Source organism: Eriocheir sinensis, chromosome 61 (assembly GCF_024679095.1).
Source record: "Eriocheir sinensis breed Jianghai 21 chromosome 61, ASM2467909v1, whole genome shotgun sequence".
NCBI classification, from domain to species: domain Eukaryota; kingdom Metazoa; phylum Arthropoda; class Malacostraca; order Decapoda; family Varunidae; genus Eriocheir; species Eriocheir sinensis.
The window spans coordinates 1934708-1957569 of NC_066569.1; the positions used below are offsets into that span (position 1 = coordinate 1934708).

Below are 22862 nucleotides of genomic sequence, written 5' to 3' on the forward strand. Positions count from 1 at the left end.
CCGGGGATGTTAAGAACAGTGGCAGTCTGCCAGTCTTCAAGAAAGTGCTGAAGACTCACTTATTCACTAAATCCTACGACTTTACAAACATGAGGAATGAGGACAACTTTAGGTTCTAAGATTACTGTTACAACATTGGCGATCCTGTGGAGCGCCATGCACGGGCGGACGGGGCCTGAAACCTCATCAACGGTAACGGTAAACACAAAGAAGAAGAGTGTAGTGATATTTGGCATGAAGGAACAGAATATAACATACAAACCAAGAAGAGAAAAGGAAGAACTGAAATCTGTAAAAGACCTACTTAAGAACTTAAATGGTGAAGAACGGAAAAACATTGAGGAGGAGGTGGAAGAAATTTATAGGATGGGCCCCTATGTGGAAGGGAAAACAAGACCAACCAAATTAAAATAAGTTTGCAGAAGGCAGCAGAAGAAATATTGTACAGAACAACGAAGTTAAAGAAACAGAAGGACGTGAGATATATATATACAGTGAAGACTCAATACTCGAACGTCTTGGAATTCGAATTTTTCGATACTCGAACGCAAAAGTTCGACTTGGTACTCGAAAAAATATCTGGTACTCGAACTCCCGCGCACGTGGTTGTAAACAAAGGCTCCTGGGCACACCCTCCCCTCCGCTGCCAGTTGTCCCGCCGCGGTCGTGAGAACAACATTCTCCTGCGTTCTGTCTGTGGTTTTTCATTTAGAAACTTACAATGGCACCAAAGAGGCATATTTGTGGTGAAAATAAGCCTAAAAGGAAGAATGTAGTGACGACCATTGAACGGAAAAAGGAGATTATTGATAAATACGAGAAAGGAGCAAGAATCACCGATCTTGCAGCTGAGTATTGTATGGCGAAATCTACAGTAGCCACCATACTGAAGAACAAGGAGCCCATTAAGGGAGCTGATGTGGCGATGGGTGTGAAAAAGCAATTTAAGCGACCTGCGGCAGTGGAAGAAATGGAAAAATTGTTGATGGTGTGGATAAACGAAAGGCAGATGGCTGGTGATTCTATGTCAGAGTGCATAATTGTGCGAAGGCTAGGCGGCTCCATGGTGATCTTATTTGTGATACTACCTCTGACTCCAGTGAAGATTTTAAAGCTAGTAAAAAATTGGTTTAAATTCAAGAAGAGAACTGGAATTCATTCTGTTGTGAGGCACGAGGGGCATAAGTGCTTACAAAGTTGCTTCAGAGAAGATTGTGCCTGAATTTTAAAAATTTGTCGATAAGGAGCGCTTAAGCCCACAACAGTTCTTTAAATGTGAAGAGACATGCCTGTTGTGGAAAAAACTACCCAAACAGGACCTATATAACAAAGGAAGAGAAGTGTTTGCCAGGACACAAGCCCATGAAAGACAGGCTAACCCTGCTTCTGTGCGCCAATGCTAGCAGCGACTGCAAATTAAACCGCTGCTGGTGTACCATTCGGAAAACCCAGGCCATTCAAGAAGAGCGGTGTGCAAAAGAGCAAACTCAGTGTGATGTGGAGGGCAAACAAGAAAGACTGGACAACCAGGCAGTTCTTCACGGAGTGGTTTGTGGAGGTGTTTGCACCTGCAGTGAAGACATACCTAATAGAAGATCTACCACTCAAAGGGCCCTCCTGTTGATGACAATGCACACCACCTCAGCGTGGGAAGAATCTACCACTCAAGGCCCTCCTGTTGATGGACAATTGCCCTTGCACCTCTCAGGCGGAAGAGAAATTGGAGTGGTATAAATTCATGGAAGTGATGTTCCTCCCAACACCACGCCACTGATCCAACCCATGGACCAGAATGTCATCGCCAGCTTTAAGAAGCTGTACAAAAGCACTTTTGAGAGGTGCTGAGGTGACTTCTGAAACAGAGCTCACTCTGAGGGAGTTTTGGAAGAATCACTTCAATATCCTCCACTGCCTAAGGCTCATAGATAAAGCCTGGGGTCAAGTTTCTGTGAGGTCCTTGCAGTCTGCCTGGAAACATCTGTGGCTGACCTGTGTGACAGCCAAGGATTTTGAGGATTGAGCCTTCAGTCCAGGAGTCTGCTGTGGTGGGGGACATTGTGTCTCTGGGGAGGGCCATAGGCATTGAGGTGGACAGTGATGATGTGGAGGAGCTGGTGCAAGCACACTCTGAAGACCTCACCACTGATGAGCTGCATCAACTTCACCAGGAACAGCTGCAGGAGGTAACTGAGGAGCTGTCTTCAGGGGAGGAGGAGGGGAACAGCAAGGAAAGAGTCTCCACTGCAGAGATCAAGAAATATTTGCGGCAGTGGACAGAGTTGGGAAACTTTTTGGAGAGGTGCCACCCTGATATTGCTGCCGTACACAGAAACATAAACCAGTTTGATGGAAATTTGATGCAGCATTTCAGAGACATTTTGAAAAAAAGGCAAAGGCAGATCACATTAGACAGATTCTTGTTGAAAAAGGAATCTAGTGAGAGTGAAAGTGTTAGTGAGCCACAGCCTCCACTAGTGGGTTCACAGGAATCACACCAGGAGACGAGTTGCCAGGCGGTGACTCGTCCTCCCGAATAACCTCCTCCTCCTCCCCACCTTCTCCCTCCTCTTTTCATTATCCATCACCAGCCTTCACTTACGGTGAGTACAAATCAAAATTATAAAAATTTACATTGAAATTTTTGTAAACTTAAGTTTTGCTAAGGTTAGAATGAATTACCTGATTGATAGGTATCGGTAGTCAAACTTTTGATACTCAAACAGCCATTTGGAACAATTAAGTTCGAGTATTGAGTCTCCACTGTATATATAGAAATAGAAATGAAGAAGAAAGGAAGAAATGGAACAAACTACTAACAGAGGCAAAAGAAAGGAATACTGAAAGATCTGAAGAGGAAAGAAAAAGAGGTATTTTTTTGGAGAGTTCTGGGAGATCATGTCAGAAGTGGTACAGAAGGGAGAAAATGAAAGAGAGCAAAGTTAGACAAGATCAACACAATTAAGGGACTGAGTGTGATGCATACAAATGTAGACGGACTAATATCTAGTAAGCTGGAATTGCAAGACTACCTACAAGAGAAGGAGCCAATGATCGTATGTCTAACAGAAACTAAACTAAATGAAGTCATCCAAAAGTACTGGTTCAATCTTCCTCAATTTTTGACAGTAGGTAGGCATACATATATTTTTTTGAAGAGGAAGTAAACTAAGTAAGAGGTGCCTCCATACCTGAGTTGGCCTCCTCCTCGCTCTCCTGCATCCCGGTCCTTCCTCACGCTCTACACGAGGTAAAGGAGGTAGAATAAGGAGAAAAAGTAAGAGAAATATTATTACTATGCAAGTATTTTGATAAGTTGGGAGACACCACCAAGCCTGTGCTCTGCCATGCCGTGTTATCTCGAGCCCAAATAGCCCTATCTTGACTTAGTGAATAGTAACAAACTCGGCGCAAAAATTTTGGACTCACATATCTCAAAAAGTACTGGTTCAACCTTCCTCAGGTTTTGACAGTAGGTAGACATACATATGAACTATATAGTATCCAAACTTTAGCCCTCGGTGTGCAGCATTTTCTGAGTTATGGCTGAAAAACGGGGATCAATAATGCGTCGCTATCTAGTTACCAGTGAAAATTGCCATGTCTGTAGTAGTAATATTAGTAGTGGTAACAGTTATAGTAGTAGAAGAAGTGGTTGTCTTTCTTTGTTTATTTCCTTCCCTCTTTCTTCCTTTATTTCTCATTTCTCTCCTTTCCTTCTCTCTTTGTTTGTCTCTTTCTCTATTTCTTTCTTGATTTCTCTTTTCTTTCTCCTTCCTTGCTTTTTGTCTCCTTTTTTTCTTTCTGTTTCCTTTCTTTCTCCTTCCTTCCTTCCTCTCTTTCTTCTTCCTTTCTTTCTCCTGACTTTCTTTCTCCTTCCTTTCCTCTTCACATACGCAGGATAGAAAGATAGAAAGGAAAAAAGAGAGAAAGGAAGAGAGAAAAGAAAGGAAGAAAGAAAGGAAGAAAGAGAGAAAGAAAGGAAAACAGAGAGAAAGAAACGGAGAAAGAAAGAAAGGAACCGCCACCTGTTTGGCCTCCATGGCCATGAAGCCTTGCAGCACGGTGCTCTAACCAGTTCAACCACGGAATGGAGTGTGTGTGTGTGTGTGTGTGTGTGTGTGTGTGTGTGTGTAATTCACCTCTTGGTGTGCTCTGCTGCGGGTCTCTCTCGAGACAGACAGCCGTTCCCCTACAGAAGAGCACAGAGCTCATAGTAGTCAGATACAATAAAAGTGTAACGGTGGGCTGTAACCTCCCGGCTGGATATGTCAGCTTCGTACACACCCGCCACCCGACCACTCCACCAATAGCTGTCGCTACCTGGTCATGACCTGACCTGAGTGGATGACGGCTGACAATGCTCTACCCACTCCCCCCCCCCCTCTCTCTCACACACACACACACACACACACACACACACACACACACACACACACACACACACACATCCCTCCACCAGCTATATAGCTATATAGCAACAAACGACCTCCCTCATCTCATTGTTCTCTCAATACATACAAATATGATTTCTTTTTTAATTTTCATTCCTTCCTTCCTTGAATTCACTGTTCATTAATCGTGGGTTCTCCAAAACATATCACATTCTCATTCTCTCTCTCTCTCTCTCAAACATATATATATATATATATATATATATATATATATATATATATATATATATATATATATATATATATATATATATATATATATATATATATATATATATATATATATATATATATATATATATATATATATATATATATATATATATATATATATATATATATGAACTCTTTGCTCCACAAAAAACTTTCCTGGTGTGGCTGTCCCTTGAGAGAGCAATCACTTATGGGCGGAGATGTGAAACTCATAAAGGAGTGACAAGCCAAAATAAGAGGGAACTCATGTGTGTGTGTGTGTGTGTGTGTGTGTGTGTGTGTGTGTGTGTGTGTGTGTGAGACTCTCTCACACACACACACACACATAATTCTTCTTAATCCACATTCCTCCTGTGTCTCCTGGGATGTGAAGGTGTGTGTAGTCTCTCTCGAGAGAGAGAGAGAGAGAGAGAGAGAGAGAGAGAGAGAGAGACTACACACACCTTCACATCCCAGGAGACAATAGGAGGAATGTGGATTAAGAAGGGGAGGCCCATTGTCCACGAATTTTCCTTCTTTCTCATCTTTTGTCTTTCTCTTTCTTTTTCTCTTTCTTCCTCTCCTTTTTTTCTTATTGTTTGTCTCTTTCTCTATATATATTTTTCTGTAAAATTCTTTATTTCTCAGGAAAGGAAGGAGAAAGAAAGAAAGAAAGGAGAAAGAAATAAAGGAAACAGAAAGAATGGAGATAGAAAGAAAGAACTAGAAAGAATGAAAGGAGGAAAGAAAGGAAGGAGAAAGAAAGAAAGGAGAGAAAGGAAGGAGAAAGAAAGAAAGGAAGGAAGGAAGGAAGGAGAAAGAAAGAAAGAAAGGAGAAATAAATAAATGAAACAGAAAGGAGATAGAGAAAGGAGAACAAGAAAGAATGAAAGGAGGAAAGAAAGGAAGGAGAAAAAGAAAGCAAGAAAGAAATAAGGAAATAAATAAAGAAAGAGAAGAAGAATGAAGAGAAAGAAAAGAGAAACCAAGAAAGAAATAGAGAAAGAAAGGGAGAAAGAAACAAACAAACTTTCTTTATCCTTCCTTTATTTCTCCTTCCTTTCTTTCTTCTTCACATACGCAGGATATTTTGAGGAGACAGAAAGAAAGGAGAAAGAGAGAAAGAATTAGAATAGAAATCATAGACAGAGAGAAAGAGACAGAGACAGGAAGAGAAAATGAAAGGAATAAAGGAAGAAAGAAAGGAAAAAATAGAAAGAAAAGGAAAGAAAAAGAGAAAGAATAAAGAAAAAAAGAGAAAGGAAAGAAAAGAAAAAAGAAAGTGAGACATAAAGAGAGACAAAAAAAGAAAAGATAAAGAGATAAGAAAGAAAAAGAAAAAGTAGAGAAAGAGAAAGAAAAAAGGTTACAAAGAAATAGACAAAGAAAGAAAAAGAAAAAATAAAGAAAAAAAAGAAAAAGTAATGAGAGAAAGAATGTAAAAAAGAAAGGAGAAAGAAAATGAGAAAGAAAGAATTTTAATGAAAAATATAGAGAAAGAGACAGACAATAAGAGAAAAAGAAAGAGGGAAAGATAGAAAGATTTAGAAAGAGAAAAAGAAAGAGGGAAAGAGAAAAAGAGAAAGAAAAAAGAAAGAGGGAAAGATAGAAAGATTTAGAAAGAGAAAAAGAAAGAGGGAAAGATAGAAAGATTTAGAAAGAGAAAAAGAAAGAGGGAAAGATAGAAAGATTTAGAAAGAGAAAAAGAAAGAGGGAAAGATAGAAAGATTTAGAAAGAGAAAAAGAAAGAGGGAAAGATAGAAAGAGAAAAAGAGAAAGAAAAAAGAAAGAGGGAAAGATTTAGAAAGAGAAAGAAAAAAGAAAGAGGAAGAAAGAGGGAAAGATAGAAATATTTAGAAAGAGAAAAAGAGAAAGAAAAAAGAAAGAGGGAAAGATAGAAAGATTTAGAAAGAGAAACAGAGAAAGAAAAAAGAAAGAAAGATAGAAAGAGAAAGAAAAAAGAAAGAGGAAGATAGAAAGAGGAAGAAAGATAGAAAGAGAAAAAGAGAAAGAAAAAAGAAAGAGGAAGAAAGATAGAAAGAGAAAAAGAGAAAGAAAAAAGAAAGAGGAAGAAAGAGTGAAAGATAGAAAGATTTAGAAAGGGAAAAAGAGAAAGAAAAAAGAAAGAGGAAGAAAGAGTGAAAGATAGAAAGATTTAGAAAGGGAAAAAGAGAAAGAAAAAAGAAAGAAAGACAAACAATGAAAAAGAAGGAAAATTCAAAGACAAAGAGCCCCCCGTCTGTGGACTGTTCCCAGGTTCTCTGCTATGAGCGTCCGGGGATGTTTATATAATTTTATTTGGGCAGCTAGTTGGCACCTTGTTGGTCACGATGGAGCGCAGTCACGCTCGACCACCAATTATCAGATCAGCACCCTCTCCCTACCTACCCATCCACAGCCCAGGGGAGGGACCTAAGGGGACACAGGGGGGGGGGGGGGAAACCGACCAGGACCACCACCACACAGAGAGAGAGAGTTTCTTTCCATAATGATCTCCCCTCCTCCTCCTCTCCTCCCTCCCTCCTCAAAATATCCTGCGTATGTGAAGAAGAATGAAAGGAAGAAAGAAAAAAGAAAGTGAAAGAGAAAGCAAGAAAGAAATATGGAAATAAAGAAAGAGAAATGATGAATGAAAGAGAAAGAAAGGGGAGAGAGAAAGAAAAGAGAAATCAAGTATGGAATAAAGAAATAAAGATAAAGAAACAAACAAAGAGGGAAGGAAGGAGAAAGAGAAAAAGGAAAGAGAGAAGAATGGGAGAAACAAAGAAAGCAAGCAAAATAAAGAGAGAAAGACAAAAGAAAGAAAAAATGAAAGAAAAATAAATAAAGGAGAAATAGAGAAGAAAAAACGGGTAAGAAAGAAAAATTAAAAATGAAAGAGAAAAGGTTGAAAGATATAAGAAGAATGAAAGAAAATGGAGAAAGCGAAACAAAGAGAGTAAAGAGAAAGAAAGAAAGAGAGGAAGAAAAGAGAAGGAGAAAGAAAGAAACAAGAATGAAGGAGAGAGGAAGAATGAAATGAGAAAGAGAAAGCAAGTAAGAAAGGAAAGAAGAAAGAAAGAAAGAGAGGAAGAAAAGAGAAGGAGAAAGAAAGAAACAAGAATGAAGGAGAGGAAGAATGAAATGAGAAAGAGAAAGCAAGGAAAGAAAGAGAGGAAGAGGAAGAGAGTAAGAAAGGAAGGAATAGAGAAAGAGGCAGACAATTATCTCTGCTAATCCTCCCCCAAGGGGAACACACCTGCGTTTCCCCCTCTTCATTCATTACTTCCTCCCTCCCTCCTAAATCACACCCCTACTTCTGAGATGCTAACGTGTGAATTTTGTCTTCACTTCTCCCCGGCTCAAGCAGTACGGGGTTCAATCCATGCCCGGCCATAGCACTTAAAGCGTTAAGAATTGTGCTGTGCAATAGGATATAAATTTATCTTTAGCCTATACCTACAGCTACAACTATTTTCCTCTATAGTTTTATAATTCAGGGAAATCCAGGTCTATGTCGCGCAAGTCCTATACGGCATATGATCTGAGTGAAAAAGGCTAACATTGATGATGCTGGCACAAATTCTTGTCAATAAATGCCGTATCACGACGCAAGGGCAAGGAGAGGAAAGGGAAGAGGGAGACAGGGGTAATTAGTGGGGAGAGGTCAAGGGCAGGGAGTGACCTGACTCAGGCTGTGAGGGCGGGCAAGGATCATCATCATCAGCTGAGTGCGAACATATTCTTCTCGTCGCTCGTCAGTCAACTACATGTTTTATGAATCATGACCTCCAAAATCATTTTGAACTTACTGGAGACACTCAAAAAAACGCCAAAAAATCGCCAAGCAAGACAGAAAGACGACAAAAAAAAAAAAAAAAAAAAAAAAAAAAAAAAAACGCCAGCCCGCCAGCATCAAATTTTGCCCGCCAGTGATGATAAAAAACCACCACATTTGGAGGGAAACCCGCCGACCTGGCAACCCTGCAGTGAGCAAGGCTTCACCATGGAGGCCACTCAGGTGGCGGTTCGTTTCTTTCTTTCATTCTTTCTTCTTTCCTTTCTCCTTTCTTTCTGTCTCCTCAAAATATCCTGCGTATGTGAAGAATAATGAAAGGAAGAAAGAGAGAAAGAGGAAGGAAGGAGAAAGAAAGGAAGGAGAAAGAAAGGAAGAAGAAAGGAGAAAGAAAGAAAGGAAGAAGAAAGGAGAAACAGAAAGCAAGAAAGAAATAAGGAAATAAATAAAGAAAGAGAAAGAAAAGAGAAACCAATAAAAAAATAGAGAAATAAAGAGAGAAAGAAACAAACAAAGAGAGAAGGAAAGGAGAGAAAGAGAAGAAAAATGAGAAATAAAGGAAGAAAGAGGGAAGGAAATAAAGAAAGAAAGCAAAACAAAGAAAGACAACCACTTCTTCTACTACTATAACTGTTACCACTACTAATATTACTACTACAGACATGGCAATTTTCACTGGTAACTAGATAGCGACGCATTATTGATCCCCGTTTTTCAGCCATAACTCAGAAAATGCTGCACACCGAGGGCTAAAGTTTGGATACTATATAGTTCATATGTATGTCTACCTACTGTCAAAACCTGAGGAAGGTTGAACCAGTACTTTTTGAGATATGTGAGTCCAAAATTTTTCTTGAGTTTGTTACTATTCACTAAGTCAAGATAGGGCTATTTGGGCTCGAGATAACACGGCAAGGCAGAGCACAGGCTTGGTGGTGTCTCCCAACTTATCAAAATACTTGCATAGTAATAATATTTCTCTTAGTTTTTCTCCTTATTCTACCTCCTTTACCTCATGTAGAGCGTGAGGATGGACCGGGGATGCAGGAGAGCGAGGAGGAGGCCAACTCAGGTATGGTGGCACCTCTTACTTAGTTTACTTATGATACTTTGCTGTAAAAAAAAATATATGTATGTCTACCTACTGTCAAAAATCTGAGGAAGATTGAACCAGTACTTTTTGAGAGTTGGGAGTCCAAAGTTTTTGCACCAAGTTCGTGCACCGACTTCACCTGATACCCTCAAGGTCATCCGGGCTTGGGCTGAAAGGGCTTGGTTAGCGAGTGCAGCTTGGTTAGCGATTAGCCCACGCATGTGAGACCAGGTCCACCGCGCGTGGTTATTTATATTTTTTAGAACACGAAGCCCAACGGCTGCCGTGCTGAGGGCCTAAACCCTCTGTGAACTATTTTGCGGCAGCAGCGGCACCGCTGTAAATGTTACATATCATAAGGAAGCGTTTTGGTAATGTTAGGAAAGTTAAGTATATACGAAGTATGTACATATCATACGTCCCCTCATAAAATACCTATGCTGTATTTAGGTAGTGTTTTGTTGCGTCACTACAATACGTTTCCTAAACATAACTAAGACATTATTGTAATTTGTGTTACATCTACGAATACACTACGTAATGGTTTTACGTCATGATGATGGTGATGGGGACGTGGTAAAAAGGTAGTAGAAACGTTAGAAAACGTACTAATGAACGTCGTCATAAGGTTGCAGAAAGGTCGTGAAATACGTTGTAAGGACGTACCTGGGAGTCCACACAATTACGTAAAACTTACAAAACCGCTAACTTTATACAACGCAGTAAATACGCAATTGTGTTAACTGGGAATATGCTCCCCACCTAAAAGAACTGATTTCCCCCTTTTCTACTTTTTAAGCACTTGAGCCTTCATATCATGGTTCAGGGACAAGTGTTTCGTTAACTATAATATGGAGGCGTATTATCATATTTTGGAGGCGCGGAGTCAATCTCCACAATAGGCGTACCAAACAATCACCACATAGGGGGGTACAAACTTGACAGAGGGACTTTTTTGGCAGCCATAGCCGTTAGTGGGCTAAAGAGTAGCCTATCCAGATATTTTGTTTTTATTTATGAATGATCCACGAGGCATCCTAGAGTTAAATCAAAGTATGTACTTATCTTTGTATTCATTCATACATACACTGGTAATATTTCTGTGGTGTCTGATTCACTTGTTTGAGTGAAATTCTATTGTGATAACAGGCATCAATTCGGGTCACTAGTAAAAATGAAACAGGCAATGTAAGTTTTTCCTCCATGAAATATACACAAATCGATAAATATGAAAGCTCAAAACTCACAATAAGTGACATCACCTGCTTTGCGCAGTAAAAATATGCTATTTCAGGTATCTGACACCCGCAAAATGGGGTGCGCGCTGCCTCGGGCCTCGTAGCTACAGCCTCAACGTTGCCAGATTGTCGTACTCAACCGATTATATTTCCCGACTTCCTACCCCCAAACTGTCTTCTGGGCTCCAATAAGGAAACTAATTTATAGTTATCGTTAAAAGAGTTAGATTCTGATGTTTCGGTATGTGTTCAGAGAGTTGCCCATCTCACTGCGGTACTTCTCACCCTAACCATGAGTTAGATCTCATTATTCCATGCATTTTTAACCCCTTATATATGCATCACAAATTGATAGGAACGCTGCTACTGATTTTTTTAAAGTTAGTGTTTTATTTCCAGGCCGCGGTGTAGTGGGCCCAGGGCGCTGAAGGGATAGCGTACGACTCTCAATAATCTGGCCCACACTCGCCTGGTAAGGTTAGATTAATTCTACGGTGTTCTACCTACTACTGTTGTATTTCTCTAGTTTTACGAAATAATTACGGCTACCACTGTTTACGTGCGCCATATTTGACTGCTCTGGCGACGGGCGTGGTGGTGGTGAAGCCGGTGTTGTGAGAAATACCTCCTCACAGAAATAAGTCGCATATACACGTGGGGGGGGCCCCCCTGGTTAGAAGGGGGGTCGAGGGAGCGAAGCCCCCCCGTTAGCTGTTAGGTTATAAAGTTCGGTTGGGATTGTTTAAATACGTTCCCCCACCCTAAACCCTCTGTGAGCTATTTTGCGGCTGTAGCGGCGGATGATGAAACTGCAGTAAGTCACTTTTTAGTAGTTTCCGAAGAAAAAAACTATCTCCAAATGAAAAAGTGCAATATTTTGGACCGAAATAAATAGCCAGTGTATCAAATTTTGAGATGGGCAACTCTCTGAACATTTACTGATGTTTCTTGGCAATAGTTAGGTGTCAGAAACAGGTAAATACTATGCTCTGAGTACGACAATCTGGCAACGGTGGCTATATGTATTTTCATATTATTGTTCTGTTGTTTATTCAATGTTGTGTTCAAGAAAAAGAATACTCATAATTTTAGTTAGTTTTTGGTTAAAAGGATTCTTTACGAAATACAATGATAACACTACCTTCTCTACCTTAACCCCTAAAGGGCCGGCCTGGGTGGTCATCTACAACATCCACAGGACCGGCACCTCAGCACCAAACACCGAAAATAGCCTATATTCACACACTTGATTCTGCTGAACTACAATGCAATAACAAATTACTTTGTCGTCATAGTCATCATCAACTCCTCTTCTTTTTAATTATTGCATGAAAACGTTTCTATGTGCTGTGGTTTTGGAGAAATATTGAGTTGAAGAGGAGAGACTTTTGGAGTTAGCGAGGCTCTTGCCCGCTCTGCGTTCGTTTCGCTGTGTGGCCTTGACTAGTGCGTAATGAAAACGGATGCCCCCATGCTCTAATTCTTATATATAGTCAATACTCTAAGCTTTCTCTATGTAACACAGTCTTGTGATGTGTGGTTTGGGAGTCATTGTAGCATACTCTTCTCATTCTCGTGTTGCTCTGCTGGGCTCGGCAGGGTCTGGCAGGAAATCGGACGCGTTAGAATCCGTGTCAGTTCGCCTGTCCATCGTGAGAGCGGGCAAGATTCTGAAGCAGTAGCCTAAACATATATCTTGCAGTGTTTCCAACTAATGGTCATCGAAAATTACCTAAAAGTAAATAAATTTATCGCGAAAAAAGCAAATCGGCTATAACCGCCCCCTTCCGTGGAAAAGCGGCTATAGCCCGCCCTTTTTAGGGGTTAAGGCAGCTTTACACCTGGCAATTCCTAGTCGGCAATACAGGTGTGGCTGCATTTTTGGTCTGGGTCTGGGAGCCCTTCTCGCGGCAAGTTTTCTGCAGCTGAGCGTGTCCGTCTTGTATTGCCGACTGGCGGCTGAGTACAACATGTTGGCGCCAATAAAACAAGAAATGACAGATACAGACAACAAGATTTGGAGCCGGGAGGCTGAGGTGGCATTACTAGAAGTGAGGCAGCATAGATACTTGTGGTACCCACAAGATAAGCTGTATAAAAAGCTGAGTCTACACAAAACAACTTTTGAGAGGGTGGCAGCAACATCCGAGAAATGTTTATCTCCTTGCGAGATATCGAAGGAGGTAAGGAACAATTATTTTTGTGTATTATATAATCACATTATGTAATGCCCAGGGGTTGCGATGGCATGTTCCTCCCTTCTCCTTTGATGTTAAATGCAACAATGAACAATCAATCAATCTATAGACTTACCAATAAGTCTATAGATTGATTGATTACTACTGAAGGTAAAACTCATTTACTTAAAGTATTTCTACAATATTAGGCTAATGGACCAAACTCATTGTGGTTTTAATATATGGTAGTAGCCTTTTGGGGTGTCTGGGATGAATTCATGCCCTTGCATTTACTAGCAGTTTACGTCTTGATGCTCGGCGGCTCATCCCACGGTGAGCACTTGCTCGAGGGCACCAGTCAGCCGGGTCAGCTAGATCGTGGCGGCTGTATTGCCGCCATGAATTGCCAGGTGTGTAAAGCCGCCTTTGGAAACGTCCTGAATCCTGGATCGGCTATGGTGATGTTAAATACACCAATTACCTTCAACTGGCAACACGAACCCTTAAAGCAGACTCGAAATGCGGTTAGTCAGGATTCACCATACCTGGGCACTTCGCACCTCAGTCCGGACCGCTCCTCCGCACCTCGGACCGCCAAACGAGTCGGAAAGTGCGGAACGTTCAAAAGTCGCGGAAGTAACAGGTGCGGACAAGAAATTTTGGGTCCAGACTTCGCACCTGAGTTTCAAAGAAAAAAGCGAAGGCGACAAACAGTCCCGGCATTACTTTCGCAGCGTTTTGGCCTATGTGCTACCAGCTGATCACTGTGTCAATTTTCTTTTCTTTTCAGAATCTTTTGACATTTAGTGATTCACTGATTGTTTAGTGTTTAGTGTTTACAAATAAACATGGACAGATACGTGAAAAGAGGTGATAGCGACAGGAGCAGGAGTGTGTCAGGGATAGTAGCGTCAATAGCGTGAGCTACAGAACCAACACGCCTGCACCGTCAGCCTCAGAACCCCACACGCTGGCGGCGTCAGACATTTCCTTGTCTGACGTGAGCTGAACCCTTCCAGTGTAATGCCAGAATTTAATTAAGAATGGGAAAATGTAAATTAGGGAGGAATAAGTTACGCATAGAACATTCCAGACTCGCTTGAGAGGCCCACCCCATTTGAAGGTAAATATATTCTCTCTCTCGCTCTCTCTCTCTCTCTCTCTCTATATATATATATATATATATATATCTATATGAAGCTGGATTTATTATTGTCTTGTAGTCTGTTGTTTTATTTTTGTGGTGCGGACTATTTTTTTCAGGCGCACTGTAATAGTTTTATGCAGTGCAGAGGTGCGGAGGTCCGTAGCGGACCGAAAAAAATTTTAGGCGGAAGTACAGGTGCGGACTACCTGCGTCAAGTGCGGAGGAGCGGTTGCGGACTACCCCAAATCCAGTAAAGCGCCCAGCTCTGGGATTCACGTGTTCGAACAGCTCAAGCAGAAGGTTCGAGAGCCTGCATTTGCACTAGAACCCATAGTACTCTTTAGGGCGCGACGTTGGACAGATAACGGGTAGCTAGTGGTTTTGCTTGTACCAGTGATAAACAACGAAGACACACCGTGTTTGGTTCCATGGACTCTACTAGCAGGACAGAAACCTTGCGATGAGGTGACAACCTACTAAAACCGGTGGTAGTGAGAGGGCATGAGTGTGGTGTAGGTGGTTCATGTGGATGCAGCTGGCTGAAGGCGCCACGCCAGACGGTAAGGTGAGCATCGTTTGGTAGGTTCACTCGCTCTCCCAAAACAAGCTTGGCCTCCAGTGGGAATGCATGGTGTCCGTATGGGGAACACTAAATTCGTCACAAACACTTATTCCAGTGGTCGTGGGAGGAAAAAAATCCCTGTGTTGGGAATTTCTCTAGATCTAGGGTATTTTTGCCTCCCCCTCCCCCATAAAAAAAATATGCGATTGCGACGGATTTCGTGTTCCCCACCCGAAACCCCACATTCCCACAGGTCCCCAAGCTTGTTTGGGGGGTAAGTATGGGCAAACACCAGAATTTTACCCAACTCGCCTCACACACACCGAGGCAGGTCACTGCCACAGGGGACGGACGTGGCCACCACGAGACATCTCACCTCACACACACACCGGGGCAGGTCACTGCCACAGGGGACGGACGTGGCCACCACGAGACATCTCACCTCACACACACACCGGGGCAGGTCACTGCCACAGGGGACGGACGTGGCCACCACGAGACATCTCACCTCACACACACCGGGGCAGGTCACTGCCACAGGGGACGGACGTGGCCACCACGAGACATCTCACCTCACACACACCGGGGCAGGTCACTGCCACAGGGGACGGACGTGGCCACCACGAGACAACTCACCTCACACACACACCGGGGCAGGTCACTGCCACAGGGGACGGACGTGGCCACCACGAGACATCTCACCTCACACACACACCGGTGCCACGGGGGACGGACGTGGCCACCACGAGACAACTCACCTCACACACACACCGGGGCAGGTCACTGCCACGGGGGACGGACGTGGCCACCACGAGACAACTCACCTCACGCGTGCTGGCAGGCCGCCCAGGACGTGTCTGGTCACGGGGCGTCAGTAGTGTCGACACAGGCGGCGGCAGCAAGGACCCGTCGTGCCCGTCAGCAGCAGCAGCAAGGGCCCGTCCTCTCGTCCTGTGCCGGGGTGGCTGGGGCAGGGCGCCAGGTCCTCGCCGCGCCGCGCCGAGGTTTGAGGAGGAACACAACACAACACACACGCGCCGCACAGTGTTGCCAGACAGCGCAAGGAGATGCTAAAATTAGCAGGATTATGTTACCTATTCACATTATATATTCATACACATTTAATGCACCTACCAATAAATACTACATAATACAACAATAATATCGATATTGCATAGTCAGACCACATCTAAACGAATCCTGGGTACAAACCTTGGCAGGCCGCTCTTTGCCAGGCAGGCTGCGGTCACGGTGTGTTTGAGAGAGCGACTCGAGCGCCTTCTTCTTCTTCTTCTTCTTTTGACCTGACGCTTTGTAATAATGACGAGATTTTCTATTCTCTTTTTTCTATTACTCTCTCAGTCCCACACGTCCTCTGCGTGTATCGAAACATACTAGAAATTAATCACAACAAGGAGAGGGTATTCCCCGGCTGCCTGGGATTGAACCCGCGACCAGCGTGACGGGAGAGCCACTCCTTACCGAGTCGGCCAAAGAGGTACCCCACTGGCGAAGCGGGTTATGGGAGGCTCGTTCATCAGGCCGTCGCCGCACTACACGGCTTTCCCCCCTATGTAGATTAATTTCTGTGTGTTGAGACCTTTAGACAGTGACCCACTTTGGTGCACAATTTTACAATGTCCCCGTAGAGACATACCTCCAACTCTCCCATTTTCTATTATCCTCGGAGAGCATGGGCCATCCTACCTGTTACCCCTTCGGGGAAACTCAGCAGAACCGCAGGATAGGATGCCCACAGCTATGCCACCAGTTTAATGACGAGATTTTCTATTCTCTTTTTTCTATTACTCTCTCGGTCCCACACGTCCTCTGCGTGTATCGAAACACACTAGAAATTAATCACAACAAGGAGAGAATATTCCCCGGCTGCCTGGGATTGAACCCGCGACCAGCGTGACGGGAGAGCCACTCCTTACCGAGTCGGCCTAAGAGGTACCCCACTGGCTAAGTGGGTTATGGGAGGCTCGTTCATCAGGCCGTCGCCGCACTACAGTATCACTTCTTAGGTCCTCCTCCTCTCGTTCCTCCTTTCTCCTCTGACGGGCCCGCCGGCCCGTGCCCTTCCCTGGGAGGACAAATCAACAACAACAACATCTTATTCACACACCTTCCTTTTCAGTATTATGTTATTTTCTAACCTGAAATAAAGCCACTTATATTCACTTATTCAGACATTTGACTCAAAAATTAATATACCAAAGAGAAAAATCATTTAACTTTGCCCCAAAAATGATTATTCACTGCCTCAAATTTAAAACTCCATATTCGTTTGTGAGCATGCCTTGGTATTGAAGGCACCCGATGTTGTGTTATTTGGTGTCCCATCGTCAAAAGCTGGCGCTTTTGTTTACAGACACTGGTCTCTCGTGAACTGCGCATGTTCAGACCAGTAAGCGTAGCCCTGTACAGTCTCACAAAGCTTTTTAACACTTTAACCCTTTCATGGCTAAACGCTCGCAGCGAGCATTAGGCGTATTTGCTGGTGGTGCTAAACGCTCGCTGCGAGCTCCAGCCGCACTCAAATCTCCCGCGTATGAGAGTGTTCCAACAATATTTCTCACAACACAGGATTGCCAATTGAGTGAGTTCTCCACTAAATTTGGTGGAAAACATTTTAGCCCAGCACGGAAAATCAACGGACGAGCAACTTGTGGATGTTGTTGACCAACATAGCGACATTTTTGCATAGCTTCACCTATCACATGACTGATATTTTGACCAAATAGTTGTAAATTTTGCAGTTGGCAATACTGCCCTGCACCCCATCATCAAGAGATCTACAGTAGTTGCCTTACGGCTGACCGTCGCGCACGTATAAATGTACGTCTTCACAGGCAACACCCCCTGAACGTGCCTGTACTTTCGCAGGAGAGGCTTACATTACTGAATCGTATAGATCTTGGCCTCCTCTTTCCAATGGTGTTTTTGTTTTTTAGCTGTGATGAATAGTTTTTGAGATACAGAGGTTAAAAGAGCGAGCACTAGCGTCACTTGCTGGTGGTGCTAAAAGCTCGCTGCGAGCGCCAGTCGCACTCACAGCAAAAAACACCCCCTGAACGTGCCTGTACGTTCACAGGAGAGGCTTATATAACTGAATCTTATAGATCTTGGCCTCTTCTTTCCAATGGTGTTTTTGTTTTGTAGCTGTGATGAATAGTTTTTGAGATATGGCAGTTAAAAGAGATCCCCTTCCCCCGCTGGGATGCCCGAGCGTGTCTGAGGAGATAGTCTCGTTGCGAGCACTTAGCAATGAAAGGGTTAAGAATTGCTGGAAGGCTGAATCAGACATAAAGTACCACTATCCTCGCTGTGTCTAGAACGACACTGTACATATAAATACAACTCGTACAGGGGTGTCGTTCTGGAAACAGGGAGGATGGTGGTAGTGGTACTGTATGTCTGATTCAGCCTTCCAGCAACTCTTAATTATGGTTAAAAAGCTTTGTGAGACTGTACAGGTCTATGCTTGCTGGTCTGAGCATGCGCAGTTCAAGAGAGACCAGTGTTTGTAAACAAAAGTGCCAGCTTTTGACGGTGGGGACGCCAAATAACACAACACCGGTTCAGGCGTTTCTGGTATTACCGTCCATGGGTATGTGTCAACGTGTGGTTCTCAGGTTTTGTAAGTTTTCTAAAATATGGATAATGAAAATTTCAATTCATCTATGTTTTTTGTTTGAGATATCAATATAGTATCGTTTTCGCATATCGGACTTATTGCTAGCTAGTATCAGAATTGTGGATTTATATCGGGTATCGGTTTTGTTTGAGATATCAATATAGTATCGTTTTCGCCTGTCGGACTTATCGCTAGCTAGTATCGTAATTGTAGATTTATATCGGGTACAGGTAACTCGATTTACACGAGTATTGCGTCCTTGAAGAGGTTACGTAAATCAAAAACAATGTAAATCAAACAAGAGGTAGGTTTCTGCCGAAAAATAAATACCGTATTTTTCGGCGTATAGCGCGCACCTTTTCACGTAAAAAATACCTGAAAGTTTAGCCCTGTGCGTTATATGCTGAATGTACAAATTTTTTATGATTTATTTCCTTTGGGGTGTTTTTAAGGGTCTGTTTTTCGTCTTATCCAATAACAGTGGCAAACTTACCTTTATTATTGTTTATAATCCATCATAGTCCATAGCTGTCTTATAATATGTTATCATAGATACAGGGCGATCTAATAACTACTATACAAAAATGAAATCGGTGGAGGATCGCCCATGCCTTGCTGTTATCCCCGTGGGTACTGTATTGTTGTAGAGGCGCGCAGGAAGAACTGAGCTCAGCTATGTGGCCGCGGTGCCGTGTGAGTCCAGTTGCGTGAGACATCTGGTGGCCACTCCATAAATTATCGCGTATAAGTGAAAAAATGTGTAAATTAAACATTTATTTGGATTTTGGACCCCGCGTTATTTAAAAAACGCGTAAACCAAACTCGCGTAAATTGAGTTACCTGTATCAGTTATCGGTTATCGCCTATATCTGTGTCTCCAGAGTCCTACTTATGATTTTTATGTGAAAACTCATCTCAACACAAACACAAAGACGCGTATACTGCGTCCTTGCGTGCCCCGTACCATATCCAAGGACGCGCATGCTGCATCCTAGCTCACTTTAGCCAATATACGAGTTATTTTATCTCTATATTTATGCTTTCATCTCAAAATTATCAATTAATTTATGTTTCTTTATGTGCACCATTTAATTCTGTATGTTTTCTATATGATGATTATGTTAAGTTTATGGCTGAAAACTTGTTATATTCAACAGCGAGATTTGAAATTTGGCGCGCGCGGCGATCTTGGATACAGCGCGGGGCGCTGTTTTGGCCCGGCCATAGTGAAGGGGTTAAACTATGTTTTCATTTAAAATTTCCAAGCTTTATAAAAAAAAATGGCCTCATAAGACTGAAAGAAATAATCAGTGTAAACAAACAAGGATTAATGCAAAAAAAAAAAAGAAATAAAAAAATCAATATAAATAAAAATATCTGATTTAACCCTTTCCTTGCGCGCGGGATGGAACGCGACTATCCCCTCAGACGCAGTCAGGCAGCCCAATGGGGGTCTCTTTTAACCTCTGTATCTCAAAAACTATTCATCACAGCTAAAAACCAAAACACCACTGGAAAGAGGAGGTCCAGATCTACAGGAGTCGGTTATGTATGCCTCTCTTGCGAATGTACATGCATGCTCAGAGAGTGAGGAATCTGAACACTTACATCAGTATGTGTGGGATGGTCAGCCATTTCGAGACAACTGTGGACATCTCTCCTTCAGACTTTGGCAAGGGAGTATTGCCAACTGCAATATTTACAACTATTTGGTCAAAGAATCAGTCAGGTGATAGGTGAAGCTATGCAAAAATGCCGCTATACTGGGCAAGAACATCCACCAGTTACTTGTTCATAGATTTGCCGCGCTGGGCTGATATGATTTTCCACCAAATTTAGTGAAGAACCCACTCAATTGGCAATCCTGTGTTGTGAGAATTAGTGTTGGAACACTCATACACGGGAGTTTTGAGTGCGGGTGGAGCTCACAGTGAGCGTTTAGCTCCACCAGCACATACGCTTAACGCATGCTGCGAGCATTAAGCAATGAAAGGGTTAAATCAAATAAATCAATTTTTTGTTTTTAAATCAATATTTTTTCCAACCCCGATTAGCAGGCTTTTTCTTTTTCTACACTTCCTTTTTTTGCCCTGAGTTGCTGCCCCCTGTGCTGTAAAAGAAAAAAAATTCATGCACGTTAGAACAAGTTAAGAATTGGCCAATGAGCATCGCACAGCACCGTCAGCCAGGCAATGGTACCGTCACCGAGTCCTCCCTGTAGGATTATCCCCGCCAGCTCTCATGACACCAACTATAGTTCTCAAACAGTGTGCAACGAGTCTGGGAATATATAAATATTATTAAATAAATAGATATTAAATAATAATTATAAGAGCAGTGAAAAACAAGATTAATCATTACAGAAACATGAATAAAGGCAAGAGGAGAAGAGTAAAGCAGATTGGCATGGAGGGCTCCTATGACTTTGACTCTGAGGAGGAGGAGGAGGAGGAGGAGGAGGAAGGAGAACAAGAGGAAAGGGAACAAATAGCAGAGCACGAAGAACCGGGACAAGAGGACGAAACACAAGAGTGGAGGCGTGGGCGCTTCACACCCGCCCAGGAGGAGGAGCTGGCACAGTGGTTTTGTGACAACCCTTGTTTCTACGACCAGTCGCAGAGGTTCCACTTCAACAGGGCCAAGAGGGACAAGATGATGCAGGACAAGGCCAGGTCCATGGGCTTAAATGGTGAGTACCTACTGGTGCCTGCAACTACCTACTTGAAAAAAGCTTTGAGCAATATTATAATTTACACAGTTGCCATTACATGTTTTTAATAATTAGCTGTTCAATGTGTCCAGCGTCCAAGCTGCAGACGTGGTGGAACACCATGCGCACCCGCTATGGCAAACTGAGGGGCACAGTTGGCAAGTCCAGTTCAGGAGGCAGGAAGCCCACACCCAGGCAGGCGTGGGTGGTGAGGAGGTTCTCCTTCCTAGAGTCTTACCTACAAGTGAGGAGCGCCAGTGCCCGCCATGCACTCGTGAGTGCCTTCATTCTCTACTGTTGACATGCTTTAATTTTAAAAGCACTAGAAATTGTCAGTATGTTGTTTGTTGAAGTTGCAGCTAAAACAAATTATTATACGAGTTGTTCAACTGTTTCCAGGCACCCAGACAAAAACCAGCAGCAGAGGCAGCAGCAACAGAGGAGGAGGAGGAGGAGGAGGAAGTGGCCCCGCCTGAGCAGCCTGCCTCCAGCTCGTCTGCTGCATCCACACCCGCACAGGCCACACCTGGCACCTTCCCAGGCTCCGCTCATCGCAGGGGTGCCCAAGCAATGTCTCGTTCTTCAGAGGAGGCCATGGCAGAGATGTCCTCACGAATGGTAGTACTTATGCCCCTGCAGGATCAGATGAAGCAATTCATGACAGATGCCAGGAACAAAAAGGTGTCCTTTTGTTCCTGGGTAGCAAATGAACTGGAGCCCCTGGACGACGCAGCGTGGTCCACCTGCTGTCAAGAAATTTTTGCCGTTGTGATGCGGCACAGGGACTCGTTCATGAAGGGACAAGTCTCCCAACAGTTCAGGCAAGCTGCTCCTCAACAGTTTCAGCAAGCTGCTCCTCCTCAGCAGTTCCAGCATGCTCCTCCTCAGCAGTTTCAGCAAGCTACTCCTCAGCAGTTCCAGCAAGCTGCTGCTCCTCAGCAGTTGCAGCAAGCTCCTCCTCAGCAGTTGCAGCAAGCTGCTGCTCCTCAACAGTTCCAGCAAGTTCCTCCTCCTCAACAGTTCCAGCAAGCTGCTGCTCCTCAACAGTTGCAGCAAGCTGCTGCTCCTCAGCAGTTCAGCCAGCCTCAGCCATTTCTTGCACAGCTTGGGTCACAGCCAGGGTCACAGCAACACGTCTTTTCGGCAACCAGCCTTGGCAATATCTCACTGGATCTTGACGGTAGTTTTCTCAGTAGCCAGACTGACCCGCTGGATGCGCCAGCACGGTCCAGCATGCCGTGGAAACAGAAAAAGGACAAAAGGGGCAAGAAAAGAGGAGGCCACTGAAAACCGTATAGGATGGTTTCTGAAATTGTTTTTTGGCAGTAGCGCCGGTAGGCTTTCTTGGTTGGGCCTGGTAGTCGGCTCAAGCCCGTCTTGGCGCAGGTAAGTGTTTATAGTGGTTCCATCTATTCTTGGCTCATGATGCCCCCGGAGCTCATTCTTGATTTCCCTCGAACAGTTCTTCTTAGAATCCGGGTGGTCTTCAGGACAGCATGTAAGTAGTTGTAGGCCACTCAACAGTGACTTGAAAAATCCCAGGTGGTGGAGGCGGATTCAAACCCACGACATCCAGAACGCAGCGGAACGCGGGATCGACACGCTAACCACTCAGCCCCCACCTCCCCCAATTTGTTATAACTGTACAGTGGACTATGGCAAAGGACTTTCCTGAAACTTTTTGCTTTAATATTCTGTGTGACATGATATTTCTAGTATTGTAAGTTCTTGATGGTTGATAAATATGTATTCATATGACACATCAGTTTTTTATTCATAGTATAAAATGGGGAAAAAATAAATGCTGCTGAATGAAAAGATATTTTTGGCCAAAATAAAAACTATTTTATTTCTTTACATTTTCATTCTCAAAATGA

At 43.2% G+C, this 22862-nt stretch overlaps 2 protein-coding genes across 2 annotated transcripts in view; one reads left to right on the forward strand and one right to left on the reverse strand.

The window, feature by feature from the left end:
• LOC126986000 (clumping factor A-like) overlaps positions 1 to 15741 on the reverse strand; it is a 200237-nt gene extending 184496 nt beyond the window's left edge. Inside the window, exon 1 of the mRNA XM_050841685.1 lies at positions 15460 to 15741. The gene's annotated coding sequence lies outside the window, so the exon portion shown is untranslated. The remainder of the gene's footprint in view (positions 1 to 15459) is intronic.
• Positions 15742 to 20644: 4903 nt separating this feature from the next.
• Positions 20645 to 22837, forward strand: LOC126986088 (uncharacterized). Its single transcript, XM_050841797.1, has 3 exons — positions 20645 to 20964; positions 21078 to 21259; positions 21385 to 22837. Exons 1-3 carry the CDS (start codon positions 20682 to 20684, stop codon positions 22270 to 22272), a joined length of 1353 nt encoding a protein of 450 aa, XP_050697754.1. The 5' UTR covers positions 20645 to 20681; the 3' UTR covers positions 22273 to 22837.
• The last annotated feature ends 25 nt before the right edge of the window (positions 22838 to 22862 follow it).

Coding starts and splice junctions, on each gene's coding strand:
- LOC126986088 (XM_050841797.1), top strand. CDS start 20,682: ATGGAGGGCTCCTATGACTTTGACTCTGAGGAGGAGGAGGAGGAGGAG. Junction 20,965..21,077: donor CAGGTCCATGGGCTTAAATG/GTGAGTACCTAC, acceptor CAATGTGTCCAG/CGTCCAAGCTGCAGACGTGG. Junction 21,260..21,384: donor CCAGTGCCCGCCATGCACTC/GTGAGTGCCTTC, acceptor AACTGTTTCCAG/GCACCCAGACAAAAACCAGC.